Below are 24396 nucleotides of genomic sequence, written 5' to 3' on the forward strand. Positions count from 1 at the left end.
AAAACTAGCAAATAACTTTGAAAAATAACCATTTTCATTTATGCTTGATTGATCGAAAAAAGTAAAAGAATATTGTCAATTATAACATCTTATAACTCATTGCTCCAAAATCGAAAAAATTGATTTAACACATTTTTTAAAAAAATTATTTTCAAATTGAATTAATAGATTTAATATTTAATTTATATTTATTCTCTCTACTAGATTGAAGAATGGTAAAAATAAATTAAAGAATAATAATAATAATAATATTGATAATAATAAACTCACTAAATTTCATTATCTATCACCAGTTTTTAATGGCAACAAGTTTTAATAATTGATATTTTAGAGTAAAACTTTAATTATGTTTGAAGTATAAGATTTTCTCCATTCCACCGTTGAAAAATAAAGTTAAATCCTTAAAATTATTAGAAAAATAAAATAAAATAATAAAATCTGAATCGTGTTAGATATTATCCTTAAAGATTTATTTTATAATTTTTCAGAATTAAATAGGTTTTTCAAAAATTTAATTTTTAAAAGTAAAACGACAAAAATTTATTTATAATTTATAAATGAGCAAAAAACATAAAGAATGAAAGAAATAAAATAAAAAATTTGAGTGACTTTTGTGGAGATACAAATTATTTATAGTAAAAAAATAGTCATTATAAACTGTTATAAAAATTTTAAAATAATATAATAAAATTATAACAGTTAAATTTAATATTAAATTTAAATATCAAATTTATAACAGTTAAAACTTTCATAAATAAAATTTTTAAATAATTATAAAAATTTTAACCACCACAAAATCTTTTGAAATTTAAATTCATGTATGCATTATTGTAAAACTTTCATTCCTATTTAATTTATATCTGAATTTCAAGTGCATCAAAAAATCTAAATTCATCTATGCGTTATCGTTATCGTAAAACTTTCATTCCTATTTGATTTATATCTGAATTTCAAGTGCATCAAGGCTCAACCCAGAATCAAAGGTGTTTATGTACATAAAGGATCAAATCCGAAGTGGAATTATTCAAGCTGGCTCCACTCTACATCATCTCCATTTTAGCTTGCTGGCCTTAGTCTACACAGCTGAACTTCTCTTAAACCCTTCCAAGATTTGTTGACCTGTGAGCCGGATTCATCAGGCTTAAGCACAAGATGGACCTAGCACAAGAAGTCAAACATTTGAAATGAACACGAATATGTACAGTAGTTCATTTATTGACTTATAAATATATGTCTATTTATTTAATATATATTTAGTACATTTTTTATTTAATTTTTAATGAGATAATATGAAAAGAGGAAATATTAGCAAAAAATTAAATCAAACTCAGTGATTTAACTATTTTCATACATTTATTAATATATGTAAAAATTAAAAAAGAAAAAGTCTACTTTTATGGTGCAAAGATAACAATAATAATAGTAACCCCTACAATAAGTGTGGAATAGGAGCATCAACATGCTTGACAGTTCGCATTTTGCTGGCAACCCTTAGTAGCTAGTGTAGTGTTATGGATGATGGTAATGACGATTATGTTCTCTTTCAAGAACATAATTATGGAAATCATGCAATAACCACTAGGTTACCTCAAAAGCCATATTAAATAAAGGAATAAACTGGCACATTAAATATCGTATTACCATCCACTAAAGGCCAAGATGCTTCTAAAACATACATTTATGTGGCTATGCCCATGTGGATAGACACAAATACTTTACAATACAAACTGCATGAAATCCAAGTCAACAATATGTTTAGTTGACCCTTATAAGTTAATGAAGCTAATTAAATATGCTAACATTAAAAAAGATAATAATAAAGAAATGCATAGATAAAAAATTTGTCCAAATTATCTTTATTTCTCTCTCCCTCAAAAAGATTTAAATACCAATTAAAAAGGACCAGAAAATTGATTTTCACAATACATACATATGGTGCCTTTTAATATACAATTGCAAGAGTCAAATTATTCTAAACTACAAGTTGAACAAGTGAATAAAATAATTATAAAATTAAAAAAAAATAAAATGACTTTTCATAAAAAAAGATTAATAAGTAAATTATGCATTCAGCCAGTAGCATTAAGAATACCATATTCAAGAAAAATATTTATTATAAAATAACATGCAGTTATGAATTTATACTACAAAATAAAATGGGTTATATACAAAATAAAAATTAAAACATGAACTTTGAGTAAAAAAATATTAAATTTGAATCCTAAATGATTAAACTATTTCATATTTTATAAGTTTAAAAGATAAATAGAATAACTATGAAATAAAGGAATGAAATAACATTTCATAAAAAATTAAAAGGTAAAATATACATTGAGCCAGTACAATAATTAAAGTTTTCCAGCAACATTATGTTATCAATACCCCATCTTCTGAATTTTCACAAACATTACCATTACTTCATCGGAAAAGAACAGATGTTTGTTATTGCTTAAAACAAATCTCAACCAGGCCAAGCGACGGTTGGGAGGATTTTTCAGTGATCTACATAATTTAGATCAAAATAGGGTTTGGGATGTGGCAGACTACCAAGGTACAAAATTCAAACAGAATGCGCTCCATCATTTTACAGAATCTACCTTTGGCCTAGCGTACAAATGCTATGCAAATAAAATCAAATCACCCTATCATTGAGCATGGTACCGACATAAGATGCCTATTGATGAGCACACATCAAATGATTGTCATAAAGCCTCACTAATAACTTTAAAAACTTTCTTTATGGTATAATAACCATTGCTTTAATTACAGCTTACACCCCCAATACCTTCTCTCTCTTAAGAAATGAATTCTACTCTAATCTGATGCAACGAGCATTAAAAAATTATAGGTGGATTACACCAAGTCTTTTGCCTTTAAGTACAGCTAGCTAAAAAGGCTGCTCTGTCTAATTAATAAACTAATTTCATGGATTACACCAAATCATCCCCACCTTCCTCCCTATCCACCCTGTCAAAAAGAAGGGGCTCACACCTTGTCTCTTGGGTCCCTGAATAATGGAATGCTTGGAATAAAATACCTACTCAAAGGGAAAAAATTAATTTAAATAAAGTAAGTTTTCTCCGTATCTGATGTATGTATTCAGTAAATCTCAAAATGGCATACATTAAAATTATGGTAGTCTCTATTTGTAAATTTATATATATAGTTAACTTTCTATTAACTGTGGTATCATACCTTAAATTTTCAGAAGAAATTATTACTTTATGAAAATTCGTAAATAACACTATAAAATTTTAATTAATACGAACGAAATTTATAAAACACTATTAGCGAGTTTCATGCTTCTCTTATAGGCCCATCATAACCTAGCCACTAATGGCAAATTAGATATGATTTATACTATTCACAAAGACACTTTCAAGAAAGAGCCTACAGAATTATACCCATTGTCTCTTCTCATATTCTGTCTCGTCCAATCTCGCAAGTTTTAACTTCATTCCTCCAAATAGCTTATCAGGCCTTGTTAGACATGTCCTTTTATCATGATAAAGAAATATCAAGTTGATAATGCAGCAAATAAGCCTTTAAAAGCCTGTCATTATACACTTTAAATATTAGCTTAATGTTGTCCTAAGCTACCTGTGCTCCATAATTTGTCAGGAGCAAATACCCGTTTGGTTTCTAGCAGTAAACTATTTTTTCTGATTCCAAACTTTGACTTAATTATTTATGTTTTTCCTATTCCTTCATCACGAGTGATTCAAATACCACTAAGATTCTTCACAATAAATTACCTGAAGGCTTTGGCCTCCTCGCGGACTCCTTGGGTCCTTGTATTGTCAGCTCATATTACTTGTGTCGTTTGAAATTAGTTTCTTGGTCTTGTTTAAATTCTTGGCCATGTTTGAGCTTTTTATTTATATGACGCATCTAATAGCTTATGATTAACAGCATCAGATTAATGTTATTCACCTCGACAATAAATAATTGTATGGCTCAAGTAACAAAAATTTGCCAATCCCTTTGTTACGAACAAAGACCCAAGAAATAAATTAACAATACGTTGAATACCCCGTTTTAATTGGTAACTCAACATGGTGCAAAAGTCAGACCTATCCTAAGATATCCTGTTAGCACTAGAACTAAAATAACATGTTGAATCCCGCCTGCCCCCTAACTAACGACTCATTAAGCATGACATCAAGGACCCATCTAACAAGTCGCCCCTAATGTATGCAGGGCCAAAAAAAGCAATTAGCTGTAGGAGAGAATTGAGAAGGCTGTTAAAAACAAAAGCAGGAAACTCTGCTTATGCTTTTATTCCATTAAGAACTGCGAAACATGGGACTCGTTCACTTTTATGGTCCTTTAACTCCACTCTTCATTGCACATGTCTCCAAACAGTTCACATATATGATTTAGAAGAAAATATACCAATAAAATATTCTATATAGGTAATTCCCAATAATACTGCATAAAATCCAATGAGGTTGAGATCCAAGAGTGATAGGATCTTGACACTTAGCAGAGTTAACAAAGTTCTTAAGGAGTAAATGAACTTATATTAGTGATGAGGGTAATAAATAGGAATAGTAATGGAGCTGAATGATATATTTCGAAGAAACTAAAGTTCTATAGATGGAGATGACTAAATGATATAGATGACTAAATGGGTAGTTTCAGAAGATAATGAAGATGATATCTTTTTCTAGAGTGGATGAAGAATATATACTCTCGTCCATATGTCGTATACCTACCAAATATCTCTTCAGGGACGATTACACTTTCAATCGCCTTTTAGACGGTTCATTTATAGCAAACAGTGATCCATTTAATATTTAATTAGTTAAAATCAAGTCTTTCCTCATATACACACTATATCATGGTTATCATAACACGCATATTAAAAGGTTTGTACGAAGGATGGGACCAGAGATTGTGTCTCATGAGTTTTGAATCAGAAGGGACTAAACAGATTGAATTCTGTTTAGTCAAACATTTCATTAGCCTCGGCAAAATTATGGGCTTTTAAATTAATGTAATTAATAAAGAGTTTCCATGTATTTTGATATGAGCAGTAGTTATATTTTATATGTTATCGAAATTCTTAATAAGAATGTTACCTAATCAACGTTAAGAAAGAGTAAATAATAATAAAATCTTACATTTTCAAATAATAGCATATTAACTGTGAAATTATATTAAAAAAATCCTAAACAGCAAATTTCTTTTAAAATAACATATTGAAAAATTTCATACGCATAAATTATTTTACATGTTCCTTTGCTTTAACATAAAATCATATTAACATCCCCTCTTCCAAGAAAATAAATAAGAAAAAGAAATGGTTCCAGAAAATCTCATCAAAGTTTTAGAATCTCTATGAATCTCATGCGCAAATAATTTGAAGACCTATTGATTCTACGAGCTAACTGCAGAACTGATCATTCCAATCTTTCAATTCATAGATATAAATTTTGATATTTATAATAAGTGATCTTTCAATTCATAAATATAGATTTTGATATTTATAGTAAGTGGAATATTAGATGGGTGGAATATTTATGTTTACAAAAGCAGCTATTTCCTTGTGTAGCTCATAAAAGAAAAGAAAGAAAGAGGGAAAAAAAATTCCCTTGGTGTGATTAATTTATATTTTGAACATTAACAAAAATATAACGACATAATTATAGACTAATCTTATATCCTCAATAAATCATAAATTCTTTGTTGATCCATACTAATGGATCAAAAAAACTAGAGAGTGGAGCTTCGTTCATTTATGGATATAAAAAATGCTCCTATTTTTTGGTATCTGGGAACACAAAGTTGTTTCCGGATAATAAACAATATCAATCATGAAAATTACTGAGAGCTGGAATCATCAGATCAGTCAGGGGCAATAAGCGATGGACTCGCCACCAACTTCAGCAAGCTATGGACTCCCAATTAGGCCCAATCAAGTAAAACACAAAGGAATTATAGTCTTTCTATAGGTTACAAGAAATGAGAGTTCGCATAAAAAAATGAATAATAATAATAATAATAATAAACAAAACAAACAAGCTATCTATGATCTTGTTGAAACCGCACAGTCAAATAATGGTTCAATAATGCCACCAGAGAAGAATGCAAGCATTACATCCATTAGGTGCTGGTAAAGGGATTTTCAATCCATTTCAAAACGGAGAGTTTAGAATGCTATGCCAACGTGAATACAATGTTATTGGGCAAGAAACGAGTTCAGGGGTTAAAGATACTTTCATCCACTGAAACTACTATAACAGTTGGCGCATAGTAAGAATAGCAAGAACACGGCTAAATCAGATGCAGAGTTTTGAAAAAAAAAACAAAGAAAAGAAAAAGAAAAAAAGATGCAGAGTCGCAGAGAAAACTAGCTTCTTAGCGCAATAGAAAACTTCAAGTTTGGCCCACTAGAAATTAGAAAAGCACAATACGATATGTTACTCGAAACAGCAAAATGGCAAAGCAAAGTGATTACGGAGTAGATTTACTTGGATAAGGGTATTAACAATGAGGGGATTTTTTCCCCTTTAAGAAAATAGAACGCCTCAATTCCAAGGGTGGCCACATAAAGACATACACGTTAATGCAAAAAAACACATTAAGGACACAGATTAAAATGTGTTTGGAATGAAACAGGAAAGAGAGAAGCAGCCATTAGCCTATGTGAAAATATTCACAAAAAGAAAGAAAGAAAAAAAAAAGCGCAAGTCTAGAAACGCAAAACAGAATCAATTTAGGAAGCGTAGCAGATTTAGCATCAAAATTGGTTGATCCTTAATCAAAATCTATAACTCAAAAGACTTTTATCTGCAATATCAGATGATTGTACAAGAAATTCGAGCTGAATAGCACGACTAGACCATGAAAAGAGCATAAAAGGAACAGCAATCCACAAAATAAAAATAATAAATAATCAGAGGAAAAAAAATCGTACCTCTTCCTTGCACTGCTTCAAGTTGGCGAAGGTCCACTGTAAGAGTCTACTCCCAAACCAAAGAAGAATACCACAGACACTACAAAGCTCCAAAGCAAGAAACAAAGAAACACGACATAACCTCTGGTCGAAACGAGTTCAAAGTACCAATCTGTTTGTTCATGCAAAGTATAGCACTCATCAACCACAACCTTAACTAATGCATCTAGAAGCCTCTTCGACTGCTGATCCGCATTGGCCGAGTTCAAGCCCCGCATTCGAGCTTGTTTGAGGAGATTGGCCACAATATCCTCCTCCACAGAATCTTTTGGTTTGTGGAATCGGTAAAGCTCCATAGACACATCGCCTGGCTCATCAGAGGAGGTGAAAATCTTTGAAGTAGGAGTTAGATCAGAGAGAGGCAATGCTTCTAATGAAGCTGAAAGAATTGGATTAAATGCCGGCACAGAACTCTGAAACAGAATCAACGAAATCAACATGTTTATAACTAATTAATATAATTAGAAACAATTCACATTTCTGTATGAATTTCTCAACCAAAAAAAAAAAAATCAGCAACGTCGGATCCTACATAACATACGAATCAAAGTAAGTAGAGGAAACAATCAACACATATCAGAAAATATCAATCTAAAATTACAATCACCGAACCAAATGCCAAGCGATGCACAAGAATGGTGAGAACAAATATTCAGTAAAGGCCAAATAAGCAATGCACTGAACTAAACCGTACTTGTGTCATTTGGCTAGTAGAACTAGCGTCTGAGATCTCTGAAATCGCAGAGAAATCACTGGATTCGTTTACGTTTTCGAGCAAAACATCTTCAGAAACGGAGGCAAACACGCCATTCAAGCTTTTCTTTGTGATCTGCGAAATAAGATAGAAAGTCAAGCAAGAGATAACAGAGAGAGAAAGACCATGATTAGGATTTAAAGAGAACCTTTTGAGGCTTCTTCAATCGAGCTTCCTTGGATTTTCGATTGGAGAGATCTTCCTTTAACGGAGTATGATAGTCCTTCATTTTCCCTCTCTTTTTGGCGGGAGGATTTCAGATTCCAAACTTCACGAAGGCTGAGCTGGGAAAAAGGAACGGACTATGCCAGGCACAGTATACATATATCGTGGAAATTAAAAAAAAAAAAAAAAAAAAAAAAGGAAATGTAAGAAAAGGGAGGCTCTAGCTATATTTGGGCAGTTCAGATGGGCCTTAAGCCCTTATCTAGGATAGTACAATGAAACTGACCTGAGCCCAGTTTTCTGTATGCCGACCCAAATTCATCCCAAATAAGAGTGTCCTGCATCTGTAGCTAGAGGCCTAGAGCATGGAGCAACACCGTCCAATATAATCATAAATTACAAACGAGCAAGTGTTGTCTATGGTGATTTTCATATAATTTTTTATATAGATATTCTAAATCTCTTCATAATCTTGGTACTGTCGCGTCCCATAATAATTCATTGATTACTTTTTAATATGACCTTATTAATATATTTAAAATAAAATAAAATTTATAAGCCCAAATAATAATTTAGCAATGAAACATCATGAGCGAAAGATATATCACAAAATGTATCAAATTTAACTACATTAACGAAAATTTTCTTAGTGCACAAATAGCTATAAATTTATATTGTGTTGTGTTATATAATTTTAATGTAATAACATTTATTTTTAATCAATATAAAATTTTTATAATTATAAAATTATAATTTTAAGTTATTTATAATAAATAATTAAAAATTACAAATAATTTTTTGAAACTATATTATATATCATTTAAAATATCAATTTTTTAGAATAGATATTTATATTTAATAATGAAGTGAATTTATTTTAATTATTATTTAAAAGCCATAAAAATATCACTCTAATATAATATTAGTATTTATTTTATAGTATGTGATTAAACTACAATACATTGCGCTTGTGCAACATAGATTAGTTGCGATTAAATCTTAAATTGTTAATTCTATCCATCAAAAGAAATTTTCTTTCTATATGAATGCCAATTTCTATCGCCCAACTCCAATTCCATTTTCTACAGGCCCACACGCTCCCGCCACCGACCAGTCCTGAGTCCTGACTCCTAAGCGACAAAACGGGGCACACATATTTCGACTTTGTGCGGGAAATAGAACCCCATCGTGGCCGTCCATTGTTATCAATCCAATGGTGTAAAATTCACGTACAAACTAGCCATCTGTCTTGTCTTGTTCAACATACCCTATGCTCGTTTTGGCGCCACATCTCTTTATAATTTTTCCGTTCCGTACCCTTCCCTTTTCCTATTCAGCGCCCCAGGGCCCAGAGTCGTAGAAGGCGAGAAATTACTTTGGTTCAAAGGAGTAATCAGATCACATGGCTCCGGGATTCGGGGAGGAGTCAACAAGCGCGTTTATGGATGATTACGAGACCTTGATTTTGACTACCGACGTGGAGCTCTTGAAGAGGGCCTCGCACAACGAGAAGCTGCTGCAGAGATTCTTCAGTGTGAAGCTGCTTTGGTACAGTGAGTCAGAGCAGATCGAATTAGTGGTATTGTTTATCTCCAACTAATACTCTGTTCTTCTACGCATGAATTTTCGAGGGAGAAGGGAAAATTCAGTACGCAATTTCGTTTCTGCTTTACTTTGTTATTGTTAAACAATTGATCGGTAAATGGATCTTAACTTTTGCGTGAAGCTTGCTGATGTGCTAGATTTTAGTGTATTTTTTTTCCCTGTTCGGAGATGAGATTTGGAGTTCGAAATTAGCTATTCTGATTTTGCAGCAGAAGTTGGGCTGGTGTTCTTATCTTTATTGAACTAAGAAAACCAGTTTTATGAGATTGCTTTGTGAGGCTTGTATATGCAACTGTTTAGTATGTCCTATCCTCGGTGATAATAGTGAACCAGTATTGACTTTGGTCCTTTGAAGTCCTCATCATTGAAATCACCGAGGATATTGTTTTTAACTTGTTTATATGTTTTTCAAGGCAGCTTCAAGTAGGTAGTTTATGTTAGTGAGAACTTTGTATTTCTTCAGTGTTGATTATTCAAGAGGTTCTAGTTGTGGTTGTGCATAGAAAATTTAGCAGAAATAGAACACCGCCTCTCCCACCCCATTATGCAATCATTATCCTATTATTTAGAAATTTCCTGTTGACCATAGCCATAGGATAAGGATCTAGTATGGGATCAGCGAGCCTGAGTAATATTTATACTATAATAACCTAATGAAGAGAATCTTTATTATTTCTGGACAAACTTGTTCTTCTTGTAACCTTCAAATTTTGATGATGAAGTAATTTCAACAGATACTAATTTAACCTTTTTGTTGTTTTAGTGACTCAAACTGGAATTGAGGATAATTTGCAATTAATATGGTGGTCCAGTGGAATCATACTTGAAATGTGCTTATGAGGCCAATCTGAAGAATGGGACTAGTTAACCATATTGTAGCTGCTGTGCTATCATATGTTGATTGCTAAGTTGTTATTACCAATGTTCTTATCTAGAGTGTTCAAGCTAATAGTTGTGTTTAGGATTCTCTCATGTCTCATTTTATTCTTGAAATGGATACAATGGCTGAGCATTATGTTCATGGTCTTGTAGATCCTGAAATCTTGCGTTAATTTCACCTTGGTCTTCAGATGGGATTAGCCTTTTCACCATTTTGTTTCTGGAAGGAAGATGCAATTATATAGACTCCATATGGTACTGTATGGGGTTAACCTGTGATGATAGTGACAGTCCATTTGATGATGCATCAAATGTGCTTATAGAGCCAATCCTAAGAACAGGACTAGTTGATCATATTGTTGCTGCTGTGCATCATATGTTGATTCCTAAGTTGGCATTTCTGGTGTTCTCTAATTCAAGGTGAAGGTCATGCGTAGGATTCTCTCGTGTCTCATTTTATTCTTGAAATGCATATGATTGTTGAGCTTTAGTTTCATTGTCTTGACTCTTGCAGCATGTGAAAACTTGTCCTAGATTGCGCATTGGTATTTAGATTTGATTGTATCTTTTTCACCATTTTGTTTCTGTAATGAGGATGCAACCATATTTGTTGCTGCACAAATGATCACCAACGTTATTTGATTTATTCTTCTTTTGATTGTGTTGTTTTAAGGTTTTTCTGATTTGCTATATCGTATCCAACATGGGACATATTTCCTAGTTTGAAGTTTGGATGTTTCTCACAAGGAAGAGCTATAGGTTTATAATTCCTATGGTATTTGTCATGTGGTACCAGCCCCACGATTGGACACATTTGTTATCTGTAAAGCTCAGCAGTATCTTCTCTCCAGTATTGACTTTGAGCCTGAATATAGATAACAATAAAATATTTTATTATTTACCTGCTTTGTTATAAGAAAAACGGCATATATAATCTTTAGTCAAGTGATCAAATCAACGTTCTGGTAGCATGGAAATTACAGAGATGGAGCGAGATTTACTTACCGTTGTATGTTACAAGTTCATAATGAAGCCTTTAGAGAAGAGTAAAATAGATTTGGTTTAAGCAACAGTCACTCTATGATAGCAATGCTTGTCCTAAAGCATAAGAAGAGATACAAGTGATGGGGAAAGCATAAGGAGGCATATAAGTGATGGGCACAACGTTCCTCCAAATGATCTGATCATATTACTCAGAATTGTAATGGAGTTGGTAAGCAGTTGGCTTCTAATTTGGTTATATGCTGAGGATGTGGTAGCCTATGACATCTTTTATCGTAAGAAAAAAAATTAATAATTTTTTGCAAAATCAATTTTATTTTTTTTTAAACGAAAATTTTATAAATTAAAAAAATAATTTTTTTTTATTTCAAATATGAAAATAGTAGAAGAAAAATTAAATTAAAATTTTATGATACTTTTCGTTTCAAACAAGAGGCATGTTAATGTAATAACAAATTAAGTACTTCAAATTATTTCTTTAATGACCCTTGAGTCGAGGTACCGGATCTTTTTGCTCATCTTTGCATGCTAATGAAGTTGTTGATTTCATGACTTCATTATAGCACGATGCCTTGTTTCGAGTATGAAATTTCTATGGAAATAGTCTCTCCATTGATGAATGTATGGCCACGTTTTGTCTCTGAAATTATAGCACGATGCCTTCCGTCTGCCTAGAAGTTTCTCGAAGAAATTGATTTTTATACAAGGGTAAGGGTTTATTTGAAATTGTGGTTTGTTTTAAATATTGACATAAAAATAAAAATTATACACCACGGGACTCGGGGAATATTCTCGAACAGAAGCTAGAAAACGGACACACAAAAATGGGGCATTCAAAGCTGGCAAAAAGCCAAAATCACTAGAAAAGGGACGCTTGCAAATGGAACACGTCCAAAACAAAACCTACTCCCTAAAATACAAATTCTTGTTTCAGAACAGAAATCGAAACATAATAACAGAAATCGAAACATAATAGAGTTCCTTTTAATTAATAAAGACGTTCACCCATTATTATATCAACAACATGACAGAAGCTACGAATCAAGAGATAAAATCTTAAGCAAATCACCGAAAGATACGCCGTCTTTATCAGCCCCACCCCCCAATTTCATCATAGCCTTAATATCATCATCGCTGGCATCAAACCCAGCCCACTGCATGTAACTCTTCAAATCGTCGTGGCTTAGTTTCCCATCCCCATCTTTGTCCATTACCTTAAACACATCTTCCATAACTCCGTTGTTACAACTCCTCTTCTTCCCATTACCGTCTAAAACACGCTTGAATTCCTCGAACTCCACGAATCCATCTTTGTTAAAGTCCGCCACAGATATCATCGACCCTAGAACTTCGTCGTTATCGGCGTCGCCGCTCGACAATCCCGCGTAAAACCTTCGAAGATCGTCTCTGCTTATTTTCCCATCATGGTCAGCGTCAAGAATATCAAATGCTTCCTTGAAATCCGACGTAGTTTTGGTGTTCGAAGCTAAACTTCTACCAGAGGGACACATTTTTTTCTAGTTCAGAAGATGAGAAGAGAGAGGAGAGGGCTCCGGTATTTTTGGTATGAGCCTTAGGTTTTGGGTTTAGGAGAGAAATAGAAGGGCTAGTTTGTTATATAGGGGGAGGGAAAGTGGGCCCAAGCGAGGGGCCACCGTAATAGAGGCACGAGACTTGTTTGACAAGTTCTCATGTGTAGTGAAACATTGTGAGTCCACGAATTAGCCACGTTCGACTTTTTGAATAACAATGCGTATGGGGTGACGTGGGGCATTCTGATTTTTTAAGTATAAATTACCTTTTAATTTTTAAATATTAATATAATTAATAAATTAATTTTTATACTTTTAAAATTTAATACTTAAATCGCTTTATAACGTTTAAATTAAAATCCTTTCGTTTACTTTTACTATTAAAAATATAAAAATATATTTATTATCATTTTCTTAAAAAATAAATAATTTTAAATTTTTAAATTTTATATTAATTAATAGTTTAATGTTATATTTTTAAAATCATATACTTAATTCTTTTTTAGTTAGTTTATCTTAATTTATTATAATTTAAATATTTAAATATTTTAATTTTTATTTAAAAATTTAAATCTATTAATTTTTATTTATAATATTTTATTTAACTAATTTTAATATTTTTATTTTTTAATTTTTATTTATTAAAATACTTTAATATTTATAACTTTAAAATTTTTTAAAAAAATTATAATTTCAATTATTTTTAAGTAATATTAAATAAATATGCTGTAAATTTTTATAGAGAATATTTTTAAAAATATTTAATCATACACCAACTAATATTTATAATGAATAAAATAACTATAATTTTAAACGAATTAAATATAAAAAATTTTAAAAAATTAATTTTAAAAATTTAATGACTGATTTATTAATTATGCTAAATATTTATATTAGAAATAATTTACGAATTTATAAGTATATTTTAAATGTTTGGCAATAAATATATTTAAGTAAATCTCAATTGTTTCAGTTCTAGTTTCTTAATTTTTAATTTTTTATTAAAAAAATATTTTAAATATTTATTTTTTTAATTGGTTAACGAAATTATAAATAAAAATAATTTTAATTTATATTATATAAAATTTAAATATTCAATTTTAAAAATATAAAAATTAATTTATTAATTACTTTAAAATTATAATTTAATATTTTTAAAATACAAAGTCTAATGGCGGTGACTGTTAGGTTTGTTTTGTTACGGTGAAGTTACAGATACTTCTCAAGTTTCGTTCACAGACCGACTTGATTTTGATTTCATGGTCATTCAATTGCAAAATAAATGTTCTTATTTATACCATGAAATGGAAAATTAGCAATATTGTTGCTTTATTCTTGCTCATATGCTCTATTAGGAATTTTTTTATTTAATAAAAAAATAAATAAAATAAATTATTTACGCTTCGAAGCTGTAATTCCATATCCCAGTATGTTGGAGAGGTGAAAGTTCAAGTGAAGATTGGTAGGTTTTGGACCAACTCCGCAAGTTGAGGAGGAAGATGTTGTGGAAAGGAACACGGGAGCTTTCACATGCGTCTTTACCTAGGAAATTGCGATGCAAGTAAATACTACTTCATAAGATATTGTGTAAAGTCACAAGGAAAATGACACGATTACGGTATTCAAACTCCAGGGTTAAATGATATTAATCACATTCTGACATGAATTCAGAATGTAATAAAAGTCTATATGTAAAACTGAACTAAAATTACAATTGAGATTAAAATACATAGCGTTCTATCTCTCTAAACCACTGAACAGAAAGATTAAAATACATCGCGTTCCGCTTCAATGTACATTATACGCGATAATGAAGTTAATGGAAATGGGGATGGGGGTGGTTGCATGATTTAGCAAACTGTTCATGCTTTTCTGAAACAAAAAAACAAAAAAAAAAAAAAACTAGGAATGGAGTTATCACATAGCAGAGAAAAAAGATTCACCCGTTTGAATTCATAAAAATTCAATGATACTGAGAGTCCCGTAAGAGTGAAAATATGGTTTCCGATAAAATCTTTAATATTTGTTATTTCAGTAAAGACTACAGAAGAAAGTTTTTGTTTTCCCTTTTTTCTGGTATAGGCAAACTTTTTTCACGAGAATTGAAAACTATGCCAAAAAAGAAAATTAAGCAAGCTGTCAGTTGGCATATCACTCATCAACGGACAGGATTAGAAAAGAAAATGACGACAAAATATACAAAAAACCCAGCAAGAAGAACCCCCCCATAGATATAAGTTTGTGAAGAGTGAACGGGATATTTGTACTCAATTTCACAGCATTTCATTTTATCTCTCTCGTTTGCCAAAACACGATCCACATACCTGCATTGCACAAACCTTGCATTAAAATCAACCCACTGAGGCACATAAAAGTAGTCCAAGAAGAAAAAACTTACCGCTGTGTAATCATAGAGCTCTGAAGAATATCTGAACTATTCAAATGTGCATCTTGCAACCGGTGATCATATAACAAGGAAGACAGATCTACAAGCTGATCCTCAAGACCCTGTATTATTTGAATTCGAAACTACATGTTGTAATCTTTGGGATGATTGAATACCTAATATAGTTCCTAGTCAAGAGTGACTTACATCAAGGTATTTCTCCAATCTTTCCACTAATTCATGCGGAAAAGGTTCAGGTAGGTTAGTTGTTTTTTCGTAGAACTTCTCTAACCACAGCTCTGTGGTCGTTTTGTTTTTCTTGCCTTTCACAGGCTCGCCCATAGGGGTTTTCAAGTATTCTGCAGCGAAAGCTTGCACAGCCTGCTGAATTGAAGGATTCCATAAGCACCAAAATTGTGCAAATAATTATTATTTGCTTGCTTAATGATGAATGAAAACCCACTTACCTCTGAAGTATCATGAATTCTATGAAGAGCAGAATCAACACATGCATATATTGTGTTCCTCTGCCAATAAAACACGTTTAAAAAATTTCAGAGACAAGTTAAGTGGAATCCAATTAAGTTTACAAATAATACCTACCAGAAATGTGCCTGATTAATAAATATATCTAGCCACAAGTTCTTATACTGATAATAGAATATAAGTAAATATTTTCATATGCCTGAAGAAGTTTGTCCAGAAATTAGCTTTACCAAGGTAACATCCTTCAACAATTTACTGATTTTCGAAGTGTTAGAGAATGGCCCAAATGGATGACAACCAGCTGCCCAGAGCCAATTTACAATTGGCCGTTCATGCACATGAGATGCCTTCTCATATGGCGCACTCACCCCACCAACAGCAGAAGCAAGCCCTGCCAATATTTGTCGCTGTGCTAGAGATGGAAGGGCATGCCTTCTCTCTGTTTCTGAAACATAACTGTCCCAACAAGCAATTTGGAAAAATACTTGAACAATATTGAAATGTTATGGTAAATAAGTAAACTAAAAAAATAATGAAATCCTTCCATTTCTCCATAAAGAACACAGAAATATGCTACAGAAAAGGCTAATAGACAATTAATGTAAGAAATATAAAGCAGCAGGAGTTCTTCAGGAGCAGTGACATACAGATTATAGATGGCTAATAGTGTCATCATTCTGTACAAATATATCATGTGCATGAGGGATACAAGCATGCATGAACAACTGTGAACTTGAAAAATAGCATAGAATTAAACATGGCATCAGTGTATATGCAATCAACTGATACTGAAGGCTGTTATAGGTTATAGGAAGTAAATATGTTAATATAGGAAGTAAATATTGATAGATGGGTTAGTTACTTAATCTTAGGGATTGTATAATCATACGCTTGATTTTCCTTCCTGTTTAGATACTGTCTCTCATGTATAAATAAATTGTAATCTTTATTGTGATACAATAACAAATATTATCTTTCTACATAGTATCAGAGCCTTTTTCATAGAAATTTAATTTTTTTCTCTCTCGTCAAGTTTAAAAATTTTTTTTGGGGACTTAGGGCTCTGTTCATTTGGATTACCCATAAAGGGTAACATTTGGATCTCACCGTCACTGGAGTTGCCAAACCATCCCCTTATCAGATCTGAGGTTTGTTTGCCGTTCGGGTGTTGGGTGAAGGTGTTTTTTTTTTCGGTACTGTTCATCGGTACTGTTCACGGGTACTGTTCTACAGAATAAGAATCAGCGCACACAAATGGCGCATATGGTAGTTGAGGCCCCTTCAGATCAGGGAATTTTAATATCTGCAGATGAGTATGCACAATTCATCCAATACCAAGCATCTCTGAAATCCTCTAATTCCTCCTCTATCACTGCAATTGCCAAGTATCTTGTATCTTCATTCTCCAAATGGGTTATTGATTCTGGTGCTACCGATCATATGTCAGGTAATTCTACCCTTTTGTCCAATCTCGAGTCTCATGCATCGCCTTCTTATGTTACTCTTGCTGATGGTACTAAATCTTTTGTCATGGGTTCTGGTCATGTCAACTTAACCCCTTCTCTTTCTGTATCTCTGTGTTATGTCTCCCTAAGTTCGCATTTAATTTGCTTTCTGTTAGTAAACTCACTCGTGCATTGAATTGTTGTGTCTTATTCTTTCTTGATCACTGTATTTTTCAGGATCTTTCGACGAAGCAGATTATTGGTAAAGGGCATGAGTCAGAGGATCTCTACGTCTTGGATCAGCAACTACCTAGATCTCTTGCATGTTCCACGCATTTAACACATTCCACGCGTTTAACACATTTTGATGTTCATTGTCGTTTGGGGCATCCTTCTCTCTCGGCTTTGAAGAGGTTATATCCACAGTTTCATTCTTTGTCTGTTTTAGATTGTGAGTCTTGTCAATTTGCCGAACATCATCATTTACCTTCAATGTCTCGAGTCAATAAACGGGCTTCGTCCCCCTTTGAGTTAGTACATTCAGATGTTTGGGGTCCTTGTCCTACTGTGTCTAAATCTGGCTTTAAGTACTTTGTTACTTTTGTTGATGACTTCTCTCGTACTACTTGGTTATCTTTAATGAAGAGTCGTTCAGAATTATTTTCTATCTTTTGTGCGTTTCATGCTGAAATCCAAACCCAATTCAATATTCCCATTTGTATATTGCAAAGTGATAATGCTAAAGAGTATCTCTGGGGAATTTCAATCTTATTTATTACAAAAAGGGATTCTTCATCAGTCCTCTTGTGTTGACACTCCTTCACAGAATGGAGTTGCCGAAAGGAAAAATCAACATCTTCTTAAAGTATCCAGAGCCCTCTTATTCCAAATGAAAGTACCTAAATGTTTTTGGGCTGATGCTATATCCACGGCTTGTTTTTTGATCAATCGCATGCCTTCCTCCATCCTTCATGGTGATATTCCTTATAATATTTTATTTCCCACTAAATCTTTGTTTCCTATTGAGTCACGTATCTTTGGGTGTACTTGTTTTGTTCGTGATGTTCGTCCACAGGTTACTAAATTGGATCCCAAATCACTCAAATGTGTCTTCCTTGGCTACTCTCGACGTTAGAAAGGGTATCGTTGTTTTTCTCCTGATATGAATCAATATCTTGTGTCTGCGGATGTAACATTCTTTGAGTCCACTCTATTTTTTCTGCCATCATCTGTTTATAACACTCAAGGGGAGGAAGATGACCTCTTGTTATACACTGTTCGCTCTCTGTCTCCCCAGACTACCCCTACACCTTTCGCTCATGTGCCAGGTCGCCCTCCCATCTTTCATGTGTATTCCAGACGCTTAGAGGACTCTGACTCCGCTCCACTACCCGCTTCTTCGTTGACAGATCCTGCTCCCACTGATCTTTCACTGTCTGATTTGGATTTGCCCATTGCTCTTCGCAAAGGTAAACGTACTTGCACTTATCATATTTCAGCTTGTCTCTTATGATCAATTGTCCTCTTCTTCTCGTTGTTCTGCCACTGCTTTAGATTCTATTTCAGTTCCCAAAACTGTTATTGAGGCTTTGTCCCATTCTGGTTAGCGTGCTGCAATGGAAGAGGAAATAATGGCCCTTGACACTAATGGTACTTGGGAGTTGATGTCCTTGCCCCCAGGAAAGCGGGCTATTGGGTGCAAATGAGTGTTTGCCGTGAAAGTAAATCCTGATGGATCTGTTGCTCGCCTCAAGGCCCGTTTAGTAGCCAAAGGTCATGCACAAACTTATGGAGTTGACTATTCTGATACATTTTCCCCAGTTGCCAAGCTCGCATCTGTTCCATTGTTTATTTCCTTAGCTGCTACACATGATTGGCCTTTGCATCAACTGGATATTAAAAATGCTTTTCTTCATGGTGATCTTCAGGAGGAGGTTTATATTGAGCAACCACCTGGTTTTATTGCTCAGGGGGAGTCAGGCAAGGTTTGTAGACTTCGAAAATCCCTTTATGGCTTGAAACAGAGTCCTCGGGCATGGTTTGGCAGGTTTAGTGAGGTGGTCCAATAGTTTGGAATGAAGATGAGTAAGTGTGATCACTCAGTGTTTTATAGAAATTCTGATAGTGGAGTAATTCTGCTTGTAGTATATGTGGATGATATCATTATCACAGGAAGTGACATTGCTGGCATCACATCCCTAAAAGAATTTCTTAAAAAACAGTTTCATACAAAGGATTTGGGTTCATTGAAATATTTCTTGGGAATCGAAGTTATGCGGTGTAAGAAAGGCATCTTCTTGTCTTAAAGAAAATATGTTCTTGATTTGTTAGCAGAAATAGGAAAATTGGGTGCTAAGCCTTGTAGTGCCCCAATGACCCCTAACCTTCAACTTACCACAGAAGACAGTGAGCCATTTGCAGATCCTGAAAGGTATAGAAGATTAGTTGGCAAGCCGAATTATTTGACGGTGACTCGTCCTGATATTGCATATTCAGTGAGTGTGGTAAGTCAGTTTATGTCCTCTCCCTACTGTTGCCCAGTGGGATGTTTTGGGACAGATTCTTTGTTACCTTAAAGGGGCCCCAGGGCGAGGGCTATTCTATGGTAACCATGGACACTCAAATATTGAATGCTTTTCTGATGCTGATCGGGCAGGCTCAAAGGTTGATAGGAGGTCAACTACTGGGTATTGTGTTTTTGTGGGAGGTAACTTGTCTCATGGAAAAGTACGAAGCAAAATGTAGTCTCTCGTTCTAGTGCTAAAGCTGAATATCGAGCCATGGCACAAGCTGTTTGTGAAGTCTTGTGGGTACGTCAACTATTAGAAGAAGTTGGGTTCACAAATTCGGTGCCTGCTAAGTTGTGGTGTGATAATCAAGCAGCTATCCACATTGCCTCTAATCCAGTATTTCACGAGAGGACTAAACACATCGAGATTGATTGTCATTTTGTTCGTGAAAAGGTCCAACAAAAGATAATATCAACATGACATATCTGAACTGGAGAACAATTAGGAGATATCTTGAAACTCGAGTTGATTATATATGTAACAAGTTGGGCATGATTAACATTTATGCTCCAACTTGAGGGGGAGTGTTATAGGTTATAGGAAGTAAATATATTAATATAGAAAGTAAATATTGATAGATGAGTTAGTTACTTAATCTTAGGGATTGTATAATCATAGGCTTGATTTTCCTTCCTGTTTAGATACTGTCTCTCATGTATAAATAGGTTGTAATCTTTATTGTGATACAATAACAAATATTATCTTTCTACAAAGGCAATATGGAATGGGACAACTGCACGTGGACAACCAAGCTAGAAACAAACATTATATGTTCATAGTTAAAAGGGTATATGTTTTGAAGGCAAATGGTTTTCCATGTGAAGACAAAACCAACTACACAACTAAGTAGAAAACATTGATCAGTGTTACTCACCTCAAAGGTATCTTTTCATGTTGGTGCTGAAGTACAATGACCACATCCTTGCTTGTCCAAACAAGGCTGTCATCTTCCATCATGAGGTGTGGGTCCACATCAGCCAAGGATAGCACGAAGCTGCAGTAGAAGACCACAAAGCACATTGTCCCCTTAAAATGGATCAACATTAAAAGATTTATGATAATTTTCTTCCTCTTATATTGATCTTGATATAGTGGAAAGGAAACAAAAAAATTTGTAAGATTTATTGACTGGAAATGATCATAAATCAACTCTTCATGATGAGGATCTGGTGTATGCTCACACTGGGATGATTCTTGTTCCATAAGTGCGACGTAGATCCCCTCGTTTCTTCTTTTCATTCTTCTTTATTTTTTTCTTCTTCTTCTTGCCATGTCTTGAATCATAACGAGCCCATATAGATTTATGCTTAAGAATGGAGTCATCTGACCCACCTGATTCATCCATCCAGTTCTGAGGGACACAAATCATTTTAGCACAGGGTATATTCCTAAATATAGTAATTAAATAACAATTCTTCAGTAAAGAACCCACATCTATCCAAGTAATAATATGTGAGTTAATGATTATAAACAGACCTGGCGGAGAAAAAATTTACTTGAAAGAGATGGGTCGGCCAACTCAACTAAACCTGCAGCAAGCACATCAGCAGATCGTTCCATCTCCTGCAATGCACAATTGCTACAACAGTTAAATAAGGGGCAATGTAGCATATAACCTTCATTTGAAGTATAAGCCTTCTGGGTGAAGCTGTGAAGCATAATTTCAATATTCCAAGTAAACCAATGAAAGTAAGTCAAGATGACGTTATGGATCAACAAGATTGGAACCAAACAGACTTGAGGTGATGTTCAGGCAGTCTGAGAACTAGACAAAAGATACTGGGCACTGTCCAATGAATATGGGATGAATTGTTAGTTCTCTTGAAGGCAATTATTTTCCATGGAAAGCCAAGACCTCACTTTTTTATAGTATAATTCTGGGTTTTGCAGTGATGGAAACTAAATTGCAAAAAGATAAGTGCATCATATATTTTCAGAGCTAAACAATATTAGCATTATTTTTTTCAAAGAAAAAAGACCACCTCTTTAAGTATAGCACCATCAAGATAGATCTTGGTATGAACATGGAATCGTCCATCTTTTTTAGTTTCTTGCAAAGAATGACCTCGCATTGCTTTTGAAACAGCAATAGCTAACTTCTCATGATGATGTAATGCATGTGAACCACCTACGATCACAACTTCTTGCCCCTCATGAACCATCCTCTTCACCTGTAAAAGGACACAAAAAGAAGTCATGCTTGCATATCAGAGTTAGTGCTAGTTAGGAAACCTGTCAAGTCACATTAGGGTTCTTTTTGTTTTTTTGATCATTTTACTAATTGAATCAGCTAAGATGTCATAAAGCAAATTGTCATAGGCAGCTCAGCTTGAAAGGACAGATTTGTATTTCCAAATCATTGAAGGCATTTATCATGTTCTGCTCATTGTATGGTTAGTAACCACTGCATGGTAGGGTTTGGCAGGCAAGTAATTTTGGGGGCCACCATTATGTTAGAATTCAAACGTAGAGAAAGAAATTTCCATGTATTTCCATGTAATACAACTCACCTCTGATTCAATTTCTTCAATGTTTATGCTGTAATTATGACCCTTCTCCATAATATTATACCTATTGTGGTTTTGCAGTACAATGATAGGTATTAGCAACCTTGTTGCCAGGTCAACGGTCTCAAACCTAAATCAACAGATTAATATCAGCTGCAAAATTACAAAATCTAGGAACAAAATAGAGTAATGAGATTAACATGTTGAAAACATTAAGTAAAAAGGACTTCATAATATACCTAACATCTGGAGCTATAACATGCTCAACTGTGGTTGCAATCAAAGCAGCAAGTTGTCCAACAAAAATATCATGAGACACATGATTACTAATTGCACCTAAACCTCTTGGACACATTATGTTTCTAATCCGTGGCAATGTTCTAGAACTGACACTTCCCTCTTCAGTTTCAATCTTTCCATATGTGCAAGGTCCTGCTGACAGGTCAATCACAACAAATCTGAACATTATAGCAAAAAGTATTAGAACAAGTATTGAGACAGAGACAGAGAGGAGGAGAGGTTGTGCATTTTAATTAGTTGTCTTTCTCTATAGGATAGACAAGCAGTTTCTATGCAGAGTAAAATAAGTATTGCATATTGGACCTAGGCTTTCTGACAACATACAAGTAATTATATCATTTCATACCTGTCTGAACTCAGCCAAACTTGAGTAGCTCCTCCTCCATTATATCGATAACGGTAGACGTAGTCCCCCTCTTGTTTAATAATGTCCTCACTTGTCAATGGGGTGATTTTCCCATACATTAAGCTATCGAGATCAATTTCCTTATTTCTAGGGTCCATTCTCACCTGTATAAGAGATGATAAACATGGATTGCAAAAAAATATTGGAGCATTTATTTCCCTCTAAAATATTTATAATCCAGGTAACAAGTAATCTCTAAAGTTCTTCAACCAGGTAAGATGGTCAACTACAAGATTATAAAACAACCATACCTTGTCAAAATTGACAATAAAAATTGCATTGGGAACAGGCCTATCACTCTCCGCAGCAGTATACCTTATATCCTCCTTGTCAAATACGTAAGAATACAATTTGTGAAACATAGGCTCCACTATTGTTGCCTCCACCTCAAACAGCGGCACCTCCCTTCCAAAATCAGTCTAAGAAGTATTATGAAACACTAATAATTAGAAACTTACTTCAGGGCAAATGATATATATGACAAATCTACATAATATATACACCTCTCTCGCAGTCCCAGCAGGAACCATAGCGTCCTTCAGCGACTTCTCGAGGGCAATCAGTTCCGCCTGCCCAGCCTGTTAAAACAGCAGAAAAAGAAATATAAGAAGTATGAATGGGCTTAATTAAGAATGCAACTTTTAGACAGCTTACAGGAAATGCGTTATAAACAACGTGGTGTTCAATATCAAGAGGCTCGCCGGTCTCTAAGCATGAAGGTCGGTGAGATGGAAAGCTAGTTCTCAGAAATTCTTGCAACTTGTGCGTATCTAAGGTAAACCTGTAGCCTCCATCTCCATTGAATCCAATGAGCACCACATTCACCTCCAATGGTACTTGGAACGGCACCTGCATAAAACATCTCCAATGAAATTAACAGCTACGATGAGTAAAATCTAAAATGATAGAACATGTATAGATCTTTTTTCAGGGGAAGCACCTCTGCGCGAGTGTGGAGCATCCGGCGGACGTCTGATCGGACTCTGTCCCTGACATCGTGAAAGGCGCCGTGATGCCACTGAGGATGCCCAGGGTCTCTCCTGAAAGCCTGTGGCGCTGAATGAGACCGAGTCAAGAGCAGACTAAGCGTGAGAATCGACGCATAATATAGAAATAGGAAGCTGGAATTTGATTTCCTAGACATAATTAAAGAGAGAACAAGCAGGAATTGTTAACTCGAAAGAAGAGAGAACGATGCATGAATAATCAGTAATTTGAATCGCTGGTGAAGACACTGGTGTGGTGCGATTCACCGCGAAAGAACTCAATTGGACTAACACAATTCCCGAATTGCCCCTACTTTTTGGAATTAACAATTCTCAGTCCGTCAGTTTTAAGTCGGATCCTTCGACCCGTTTTCCGAGTGACAATCATCCTAAGAGAACGACAAGTCGTTTT

The 24396-nt window shown here is 34.0% G+C and overlaps 3 protein-coding genes and 1 long non-coding RNA gene across 5 annotated transcripts; 1 reads left to right on the forward strand and 3 right to left on the reverse strand.

Annotated features, from left to right (window-relative positions):
- Positions 1-919: 919 nt before the first annotated feature.
- On the reverse strand, positions 920-8012 carry LOC110602636 (protein SINE3). 2 transcript variants are annotated; one of them, XM_021740205.2, is made up of 4 exons: positions 7864-8012; positions 7656-7790; positions 6923-7374; positions 920-1158 (listed from the first exon to the last, which is right to left on the reverse strand). In XM_021740205.2, the coding sequence occupies exons 1-3, from the start codon at positions 7942-7944 to the stop codon at positions 6940-6942; spliced, it is 651 nt and encodes a 216-aa protein (XP_021595897.1). In that variant the 5' UTR covers positions 7945-8012; the 3' UTR covers positions 920-1158; positions 6923-6939. The 2 variants fall into 2 exon arrangements, with proteins under 2 accessions (XP_021595897.1, XP_021595896.1); XM_021740204.2 differs by lacking the exon at positions 920-1158 and adding an exon at positions 5579-5896.
- Positions 8013-8831: 819 nt separating this feature from the next.
- Positions 8832-11021, forward strand: LOC110601084. Its single transcript, XR_006348834.1, has 2 exons — positions 8832-9528; positions 10249-11021. It is a non-coding gene; the product is annotated as an uncharacterized LOC110601084 (long non-coding RNA).
- Positions 11022-12191: 1170 nt separating this feature from the next.
- On the reverse strand, positions 12192-12948 carry LOC110601024 (calcium-binding protein CP1). Its single transcript, XM_021737999.2, has one exon. It carries the CDS (start codon positions 12875-12877, stop codon positions 12401-12403), a length of 477 nt encoding a protein of 158 aa, XP_021593691.1. The 5' UTR covers positions 12878-12948; the 3' UTR covers positions 12192-12400.
- A 1872-nt stretch (positions 12949-14820) lies between these two features.
- Positions 14821-24264, reverse strand: LOC110601676. The gene is made up of 16 exons (XM_021738902.2): positions 23939-24264; positions 23653-23847; positions 23502-23576; positions 23250-23417; positions 22939-23102; positions 22532-22750; positions 22296-22422; positions 21768-21956; positions 21262-21348; positions 20967-21136; positions 20660-20779; positions 16001-16226; positions 15752-15811; positions 15492-15665; positions 15297-15406; positions 14821-15222 (listed from the first exon to the last, which is right to left on the reverse strand). The coding sequence occupies exons 1-16, from the start codon at positions 24140-24142 to the stop codon at positions 15057-15059; spliced, it is 2454 nt and encodes an 817-aa protein (XP_021594594.1). The 5' UTR covers positions 24143-24264; the 3' UTR covers positions 14821-15056.
- Positions 24265-24396: the final 132 nt, after the last annotated feature.

Source organism: Manihot esculenta, chromosome 15 (genome assembly GCF_001659605.2).
Source record: "Manihot esculenta cultivar AM560-2 chromosome 15, M.esculenta_v8, whole genome shotgun sequence".
Lineage (NCBI taxonomy): Eukaryota > Viridiplantae > Streptophyta > Magnoliopsida > Malpighiales > Euphorbiaceae > Manihot > Manihot esculenta.